The 9,947-nt window shown below is 33.9% G+C and overlaps 2 protein-coding genes and 1 long non-coding RNA gene across 3 annotated transcripts; 2 read left to right on the top strand and 1 right to left on the bottom strand.

The window, feature by feature from the left end:
* Positions 1 to 492: 492 nt before the first annotated feature.
* LOC107886461 (F-box protein At1g67340) lies at positions 493 to 2,206 on the top strand. The gene is made up of 3 exons (XM_016810425.2): positions 493 to 941; positions 1,071 to 1,233; positions 1,328 to 2,206. The coding sequence occupies exons 1-3, from the start codon at positions 700 to 702 to the stop codon at positions 2,063 to 2,065; spliced, it is 1,143 nt and encodes a 380-aa protein (XP_016665914.1). The 5' UTR covers positions 493 to 699; the 3' UTR covers positions 2,066 to 2,206.
* Positions 2,207 to 4,886: 2,680 nt separating this feature from the next.
* LOC121219492 (uncharacterized) lies at positions 4,887 to 6,461 on the top strand. The gene is made up of 3 exons (XR_005916270.1): positions 4,887 to 5,114; positions 5,228 to 5,520; positions 6,242 to 6,461. It is a non-coding gene; the product is annotated as an uncharacterized lncRNA (long non-coding RNA).
* A 1,680-nt stretch (positions 6,462 to 8,141) lies between these two features.
* LOC107886462 (REF/SRPP-like protein At1g67360) lies at positions 8,142 to 9,587 on the bottom strand. The gene is made up of 3 exons (XM_016810426.2): positions 9,236 to 9,587; positions 8,904 to 9,137; positions 8,142 to 8,681 (listed from the first exon to the last, which is right to left on the bottom strand). Exons 1-3 carry the CDS (start codon positions 9,440 to 9,442, stop codon positions 8,238 to 8,240), a joined length of 885 nt encoding a protein of 294 aa, XP_016665915.2. The 5' UTR covers positions 9,443 to 9,587; the 3' UTR covers positions 8,142 to 8,237.
* Between the last annotated feature and the right edge of the window lie 360 nt (positions 9,588 to 9,947).

Genomic DNA, 9,947 nt, shown 5'->3' on the forward strand with positions numbered 1-9,947 from the left:
AAAACTTCCACACCCGCAAACAAAGAGCGTGGCCATCACCCAAACAATAGACCAAAACGGTTGGCGTTCTTCACGCGCCGGAATTACGTAAAGCGAAACTCTATTACAGAGAAAAAAACCGAAGTTCGTTGTTCCACTTGCAACAAATTTAACCCCTTTCAAAACAAATTTACAAAGCATTTTTTACCGAACAAATAACGTATATATATAGAGATCAAACGGTAAATCCATTTTACTGTTTTATTTATAAACTTTTCTTTCAACTTCATCTGGAAAAAAAAAAAGAAAAGAAAAGAAGAAAGGATAAATGAGTGCTCCCTTCCCTCAGACTCTATTTTATTCATCGTTGTTTAAAACGGAGGGATCTGGGTCAACGGCATTAAGACCGTAAAAGCGATTACTATGTAGGGTTAAAAATGTAATTAAGCATACGAAAGTCCGTCCGTCCCCACGAGCTGTTTTACTGTTAATAATAATATTATTTGTTGGGTTCTTGGTTTTTTTGGCTCTCTCTTCCTTTAAAGGCCTAGTTTTGTGCTTTTCCCTTCTCAGTTTGCTTTTTCTATTTCCTCTCCATTTTATCGTATCTCTTGCGCCGCTAAGGCACATAAAAACTGAGAAACAACCAACACATAAGAAATTTTTGAGATAAAGTAGATATATTTAGGGTAGATTTCTAGATTATAGGGATAGAGAGAAATGAGAACAAGGAGAGGTCTTTGTTATCCTAGAGCCGATGTTTGTGTTGATAAGATAGTAGTTAAACGGAGAGATTTCACCGGATATAATATGGCTTGCCGGAAACGCCAAAGATTCTCGCCGGTGATAGCCGGAAACAGTGATTTGTTTGATGCTTTACCCGATGATCTTGTCATTTCTATACTCTCCAAGCTTAGCTCTTCCGCCTCTTGCCCTTCCGATTTCATCAACGTTTTGATTACGTACGTGCATCTTTTCACTGCTCTTTTCCGTTTCTTGTTTCAAGACGGGAAAGATATGATTTTTTATTTATTTTATGTTCTGAGGAATTTATTGGGTTTTTTTTTTTGTGTGTGTTGTGTGAGAAACAGATGCAAGAGATTAAATAGTTTTGCACTTCAACCTTTGGTATTATCAAAAGCCTCTTCAAAATTGTTAGCCATTAAAGCTGAAAACTGGTCGGAGTCAGCTCACAGATTCTTAAAGTGTTGTGCCGATGCCGGGAATGTTGAAGCTTGTCACACCCTCGGCATGGTTAGTTTTTATTTTTCTTTACTTATTATTGGAATTTCCTTTTCAAGAATATTAACATTCTCTAACAAATGAACTGTTTTATGATTTGCAATAGATTCGGTTCTACTGTTTGCAAAATCGAGGGAGTGGGGCTTCTCTTATGGCTAAGGCGGCGATTAGTTCTCACGCGCCGGCGCTTTACTCCTTAGCTGTAATTCAGTTCAACGGCAGCGGTGGCTCTAAGAACGATAAGGACCTTAGAGCCGGTGTGGCTTTGTGCGCCCGGGCTGCTTTTCTTGGCCACATAGATGCTTTGCGTGAGCTCGGTCACTGCCTGCAGGACGGGTACGGCGTCCGACAAAACATCACCGAGGGTCGTCGGTTTCTCGTCCAAGCCAACGCCCGAGAGCTTGCGGCGGGTTTATCATCAGCATCTGTTTCAAATATCGCTACGTGCTCTTGGCTCACCTGGAGCCCCCACCCGATCCCCCACCCGACCAACCGTTATCCGAACGTGCCGGGATGCCCGTTGCTGAGTGATTTTGGATGCAATGTACCGGCACCGGAGGCTCACCCGGCGAACAAGTTCTTAACGGATTGGTTCGGCTCTCGGGACGGGATTCCCGGCCCGGGTTTGAGGCTATGCTCGCATGTTGGTTGTGGGAGGCCGGAGACGAGAAAACACGAGTTCCGCCGGTGTTCGGTTTGTGGTGCCGTGAATTACTGTTCACGCGCTTGCCAGGCGCTCGATTGGAAACTACGCCACAAAGCCGAGTGCGCGCCGGTCGAGCGGTGGCTGGACGAAGAAGGTGTTGGTGGCGACGGAATGGATGAAGTCATTGCCGAAAGCTAAAAATGGTTACGGCGATGTTAACGGCCAGGGTAATATTTCAGTTTTAAGGCAATATAAAAAAATGAAAAAAAAGGGGTTAAAATGTAAAAAGAAAAAGAGGCCAGTTTTTTCCCTTTAATATATATATATTTTTTGGATAAATTTGCTTTTATTATCTTAAGCATATATAAACAGCTACAAATACAGTCTGATCAAAACCTTGACAGTGTTTTTGATAATTATACAGCAAAGCTGAGTTAAATGCATGATTAAGCCAGTTTAAGATTCCAATGATTTATTTACCATGTAGCTTATGAAAATTGGAATTAAGTTAGTCATTCTTTACTTGTAGGCATAGGGCATTTACTTGGCTAAAACATGGTAATTTGAAGGAAGAGAAGTTTAGTAGTATTGTTAACACTTAACAAAGGAGTAGTAAAACAAAATTAGGTAGGTGGATGGATGGGATGAATAACCAAGCTACCATAAAATTCTGGTTTATAAACTGGCTTAACTTTAGGGTAAAGCTAAGAAGAGATGCAATCTTCTTTTTTCCTTCCTGGAACGAAAAATAGGTAAATTCTTGGTGTGTTTTGACCACCAAAAAGAAGTGGAATATATGAGTGGGAGAGACATGCATATTTTGCTAGTGGAGGACATTGTGGATGTTGCCTAATGTTCTTTTTTTAATTATGAGAATGCCTTTTTAATTTTATCTTCAAAAATAACTTATGTAACTATTGTTTCAATCAAAATTTTTTAAAGAGTGTGCCACATACATATTCTTTATCAAATTCATACTGCAGGGCATATATATATATTTAAATTGGGTCATTATGATTAGAATATATAGTGGTAAAGAGGTGGTCCAAGCCCAATCAATGGTATAAAACATAATATATATATATAGCAAAAAAAGAAGATTGAAAGTGTAGTGTACCTACAAGACATTGCATATATTTTGACTTCCTTCTTCATGATCTAATCCATTTTCTTAACCAAAATCTACTTTAAACTCAACCCTCTTTTCTTTGTCTTAAATAATTAATTTGGGTTAAAGTTAAGATTGTCACATCTGACCAACCAAAATTTTATAAACTATTCTCATTTTTCTTAAAATCAAAATCATGACTACGCACCCTTTGATGCATTTCTCACACCAAAATCCCCCCCCATTTTCTGGGCTTAAGCTATCTTTGCCTTGTATTTGTGGATATTCTCATTTTATTTTAGCATACCAAACATAAATTTTCGATGACCAAACACGAAAAGATGGCAAATTAATTTACAAATCTTTCTATAATATCGTGAATTTCAAGTTAAAAGCAAAATACTTTTGCTTCAATTCATGCGATTATTAATAATTAACGTATTATTTCTGATTCTAATTTCAACTATTGTTTCCGATGATAATTCTGGTTTATCATATATTAAAATCTTATTTTTTTTATACTCATCTTTATATGTTTTATTAAATAATACATCAAATCAACCATTTAAAAGAGATTTACGATTTTTTTTCTTTAAAAAACCCGGGTATTGTGTTCATTAAATTTTGAGAAAGTCTCACACACCGTATCTTTTGCTTCAGCTGCTGCGCCACAAGCAAAGCAAATGAAGAGAGAAAGAATCATCCAACCATGGTTTAAGGATACTCAATACATTTCACATCCAACCGGATTAGATTTTCCTAAGTAATTAATTACTCCTCCAAGTGAAATTATTTCGATAACGAGTATGGAGTCGTTTGATAACTATTTGTTTCATTCTGCCTCGTTTTACTTTATGAAATTGTCATTTTATCTTCTTATATATAATTATTAAAAGCGTAAAAATGTAATAAAAAATTATATATTTTATTTTTAATTTTTTTTGAAGAATTATATTTATAAATATTTATTTGACTTTAAATAATTGAAATTATTAAAGATAAGTAGCAAAAATTAAATTAAAATGGAGCGAAATAAGGATTGATGCATCCAACATCTATGAAAGTGATAATAAATTTTAAGATAATACATTCATAATAAAACAGGTGAGTGATGAAACAGAATATACCAACTGTAAAGCGGATTCAACATTGCTTTCCCCTGTTATATTACCATCCCTGCCTTCACTTAGTGTATCTTCAAAATTCTCAACTTTTTCGGTCCATTAATGCATAAAAAATAATTAAAACAATCTAAATGGCTGCCCATCTCATTCTAGAATATACTTTCTAATCATTTTTATTATAAATACCTTATGATATAACTTAACAAAATATCAATTTAATTGGAAAAGATTAGAAATTTCTATTTTTGATACCATCTTTATTTTTACTAATAAATCGTTCTAATGGTTAAATCAAAGAAAAAAACATATTTAAGTGCATTCAAATTCAATCCGCAAAATATAATTTAAACAACAAGTGTATTTATGTAATTTAAATTCTTGCTAAAAATAATTTATTTAAGAAAACTAATCCACCTCTTTAAAATCAATCACTATCATATAACTTTTCATTAATACCCATTATTATAGGTTCTGGTCATATTTGCTCTTTCTAATACAATGCCTAGAACTATCTATAGCCCTTTCCCAATCCATAAATAGGAGGATAACGTGCTTCAGCATATTCAAGCTCATGTCCTCTTGCATTGATAATAATACCTATACCAACTGAACTAAGATTTAATAGGCTATTTTTTATCATTTTTTAAAATATAAAATTTTCCACCTAGTGTGACAATTTTAAATTAATTTTATGTTCTTGAATAATATTTTATCCAAACCCATCCATTTGAGATGTAGTTCAAAATTTCTTTTATAAAATTATTGGGCCTTAGCCTTGGTTAGAGTCAAGAAGATTTAATACAACCTTTATAAGGGCTTTTGATCCCAAAGAACGCCAACCATTATCCCCAGAAACTAGGCCAGGCCTAATGACAGCCATGGAGTTGTAGAGCTTTAGCCCAAGTTAGGCTCTTCGATTACTCGTAACAGTCTGTGTCAGAGGTTTTCCCAATCTTTGCTTTCGACAAATTGAAGACCTTGGCTCTGTTAATCGCCACTTGAGATCTTCAAACAGGTTTCCTCTGTCACCTTGTTTTGTGCCTATTCTATTTGATTAGCTATCCAGTAATTTTTTTTATAGTGAGTTTGTTTGTTGAACTTAGGGTTTCGGTTATTTGTGTTTTCCAGGAAGAAAATGGGGTTCATTATGGAATTTGCAGAGAATCTGGTGTTGAGGTTAATGGAGGACCCAAAAGAGAGGGATAGAAAATTCAGAGAACACGTTTACACTATGAAGGATCGATGCGCAAAAACCAAGGAGATGTGGAGTTATCCACTGCGGCCTTATGGGTTTTGGACATTTGAGCGCCACAATGCTCAGCTCCGTTGGGATCCTCAGATTAGCCAAGTCCCCGGCCGCAGGGATCCTTATGATGACCTTCTTCAAGACAGTTATGCGTCCTCCACCAAACGAAACTGAGGTTTCTTTTTTCAACTCATTCTGGGATTTTATTTATGCTTCTATTAAATTATTCATGGGCACCGGATTTTGAGAATCGTATATCTACTCTAAGATTTGGGTTTTACTGGTTCGATCAGCACATTGAAGTTTCAGGAACAATTTAGATTTTAGAGTTTAGAGTTCAGTTTGTTGGTATGAAGTTTTCTTGATTTGGCTTAGGTCTGAAGCTCTGATTCATTTGAGGTAAAAGTTAATTCTTATTGAAAATTTTACACTAATACTTCAAAACTAATTTAGTATTCAGTGGTTCCAAGATAGTAGTAGAGCTTAAGTAATACCAAGTGTTGTTTCTAAATTGAAGGGCTTGCACTGGTGTTTTAATGGTTAAATCACCATCTTAGACTTGCTAATGATTACCATTTGCATCTTATTTAAGTGAAGGTGTAAAAATTTGCATCAGACTTTAACCTGGATTTGTAGGCAGACTGTTTACCCATCGACAATTGACACTGCAGGGATTAGAATATGTTGCTTCCACAAAAGTGTTAGAAGTGATGCAAGCTAATAATTGCCAAATAAAATCCTTTTTTGTGTTTTATTTAGTCACCTCTGCAACAGTGACAATGGTGGAGTTGTGACAAGTGATTATAAAGCAATGGAGACACTGAATGAAAAGTGAATTTACAATTTCATATTTTCAATCTTGGGAGTAATTTCTAATAAGGTTTCCATTGATGTAGGAATCAGAAGCCATTAGCAGATGGTTTGGAGCTTGATCTACAAATGGGAAGTGGACATTGAAACCTTTTTTACTGTTGGTTTGAATTAAAAGATTCTGCTTGTTTTGTAGTGTACTTTTGAACATTTCAGTTGGGACACTGGTTTATGAATGAAAATAAATTTTCCATGTAACTCAATGGGTAAGACTTGTAAGGGAAATAAATACTCTGTGTTGCTGAATATTTGCTTTGTTTAGCCATCATGTTGTTGCCTTGTATTGGGTAAGACTGGTTTTGAACATTTATGTTGCTGTTGTCTCTCCTTTCTTCTTCTAATTAAGCCACCCCTTATTTGGGAGAAGTAGGAGTGTGCATTTGATTGGTTTGAGTTTAATATATCAAAAACCAAATAAATTGACACTCTTTTAAAATGAATCGGCACCACATGACTGGATTGAGCCTTATCAAGGAGAAGCATTGTTGGTTAAGATGAAGTTTTGGGCTTTTGAGTATCTAAATATGAGTGTTAGCATATGCAAAATTGTAACATTTGGGTCTTTAGTCCCAACATGTGCATCTATGTCATAGATGGGTTTTATTCGGTTTGTCTGTTGTGCTTGTATTAGTTTGATTCTACCTGTAGTTGCCTAGGTATAAAATTGAGCTTGTATTGTATTTCTAATAGTAGAAACTTAAAAAAAAGATCGTTATTATTGTAATTACAAAGTTTCATGAATATTTCTTTTTGATACCGGAACAAGCATTAAGTGAAACGCCAAGACAGATAAGGGAAAATATAGTGAAATGTAGCAGTAGCAGTAGCAGTAGCAGATGATGTGCCCGTAGCCTTGCTTCCATTAGTAACTTCGTAGCCATATAGACAAATTAAATTTTGGATTGGTTTGTTATTTGGATTTAAATTTTAGGTTCAGACGGATTTGATACGATTTTAGATTTAGATATGAATATGTATTTAATATTTATTAATTAAAAATATACCAATTCATTTGTTTTAAAAATGCAAAATCGATTAAAAAAATTGAATAATCAAAGAAAGATTTAGGTTTGAAATTCGGAAATAAAAGGATTCTAAATAAATAAAATCAAACTTATTTTATTTTGATTTAATTGGTTAATCCATATTTTGGTGTCACTTAGTTAAAAGAAGTGGTAAAATCCATGGCCAGAAGGGAATAGCACGAAGACTAGGGAGCAGCACAAAGTGAACTGACTTCCAACAAAACCAAGTTTAGAACTTTATTAGACAGAAAAAAATTGAACAATTAAGTTTAATATATACTTATTTCTCAAGCAAAAATCAAACTTGATTGTCACGGTTGAGATTTTTAGTAATAGAACTTAAAAATTCAATTAACTGGTAAATTATTTAAAATTAATTAAATTCATGTCTTTTAACTATTTGTTTTTATTTAATTTATATTATACTTAAAAAGAACATTAACCCTAAAGTATAAAATAATTATCTTAAATTCACTAACTGAATTGATAGAAAAAATAGCTAAAAAACCATATTTTCTATTTTGAAAATAATTTTATTTAAGTATTAACATTTTTAATTTTTTCATCAGAAATTATCAAAATATGATTTAACAAAATTTTTAACCGAAAAATTACCTAATGTCAGTGATAATTGAATTGAATTTTTAATTTCTAAAAATACAAAAGCTAAAACTCAAATTTTATGTAAATGCAAGGACTAAAAACAGATTTTAACCTTTATTTTTTCACCAATAGGTAAACCTTTATTATTTAAAAAAATGCTTAATTTAATTTTAAATTAAAAATAAATAACTTTTTAATCGTATGTACTCATAATCTAATACAAGCTGGAAGATTGAAAGTTGAAAAGGGCATATCATGAAATCAGCCACAAATTCAGAGAGCAAACATATCAGACATCTAAACGAACCAAGTCATATTAGATTCAACATGTAGCCAATTTACAATGGCAAAGCATCACATTGCCTCTCTACTAACACACTCAGAAACCAAACACCTAATCTGAATCTGATTCAGATTTATGATCATCCGCATTTGCTTTCTCTTTTCCTTCAGCTTCCTTAACAGCCTTCCCAAAGGCATCAACGGGAATCGATGGTAAATACCCAACCACAGGATAACCTTTTCCGCTCTTCTCCTTTAACCAACTGTTGTATTTCTCACACAAATTAGCTGCTTTGGGAACAACCTTTTCTGTCACTGAGTTGAAAGTCAAGTTGCTGTTCAGTTTAACCCACAACTTGGTCGAGCTTACCAACACCAAGTTCTTGTACTCAGCTGCAGCGTAGTGCAAAGCCCCTCGTGCTCCATTGGTTCGAGCCTCCTCTACTAGTTTCTGAGCCTTTTGGGTTGCCTTTTGGACCAAATCGTGGGCCAGGTTAACCACTTGCTTGGCTGGTGCTGGAGCATGCTCGTCAAATTTGTGTGAAACCTCATCTACCTACGGTTATTTTAATCAAATACGATAATAAAGTTAGGAATAAATTGGTTCACGCTAAACTTAACTTTCCCCATTTTTAAAATATTAGATTTAATCCTTACTCTTCCGATGAATTTCAAAATACTAAAATTACTTGCTAAACTTAAAGACGAGAAAGAACTAATCAACAGAAACTTCTGATCAAAAGTTCCAAACAGTGATTTTTTCTTAATGGGCGAATACCTTGTTATCAAGAAATCCAAGAAAATGATCAGGAACATCCTTAAATTTCCCGTAGGCGGGACCGACGGCAGTGGTAACGGCATGCTCGACGGCGTCAACGGTGGATCTCAACGGCCCCGAGTTCTGTTTAGAGTAATCGTAAAGGTTCGAGACGCAAACCAAGGCGTGGATTGTAGCCACCCTGACGAAGTTTAGGTGCTTGAGGCCTAAATTCTTGTTCTCAAACTCTAACCCCTAAAATTTTAAATCAAATCACAAACAAAAAAGCTCTAAGCTTAAATTTTGAAAATAAGGGAGAAAGGAGGAGAAGAAGAAAGAAGAGATCAAAATACCTTCTCCATGGTTGCCATCTGTTTGATGCAAGTATTCTTTGCTTCACTTTTTTGAGAGAAAATAAACGATCGTAATCTACGGTGTAAAACAAGTGCAATTTTATTTATTTTATAGATGAATTCATATGGGATGTTAGATGAGATCCAACGGTTTATATCGGATCTAAGGATATCACAATGCCAGAGCGGGCGGTTTTCCAATTTCATCTTTCTTTACTTTTCTGGGAGCAAATAGAGGATTCTAGAAGGACACGTGGAAGGATCTTACTTGGTGGAGATGCAATAATATCTAAGGGAACCATTTTCTTATTCTTGGGCGGTCTGTTGTGAGGTCCACCCATTCCCACACCAATTTTTATTCTATCTAATTGCGCTGAATATTATTAAATTATTTGTAAATTATATTTTAATTATTTAATTTTAAAAATTTTAAAATAATTTAAAAGTTTTTATTTAAGCTATTGAATGATTAAAATAATTATTGTATAACTTTTTTCGTTTGTATTACTTGCACAAATTGAAAGATTTTCTTACTCTTTCTTTTTACAGTTTAATTTTTTTTAAAAAATAATGTTGAATGTTATAAATTTCAAACTAACATTCAAAAAATATTGTTCTTTAATTTTTGACATTAATTATCAAATTAACTTAGATATAAGATATGTTATTATACTTATTAATAAATATTAATCTATTTTATTGATCATTGAAG

This window comes from Gossypium hirsutum, chromosome A03 (assembly GCF_007990345.1).
Source record: "Gossypium hirsutum isolate 1008001.06 chromosome A03, Gossypium_hirsutum_v2.1, whole genome shotgun sequence".
NCBI lineage: Eukaryota > Viridiplantae > Streptophyta > Magnoliopsida > Malvales > Malvaceae > Gossypium > Gossypium hirsutum.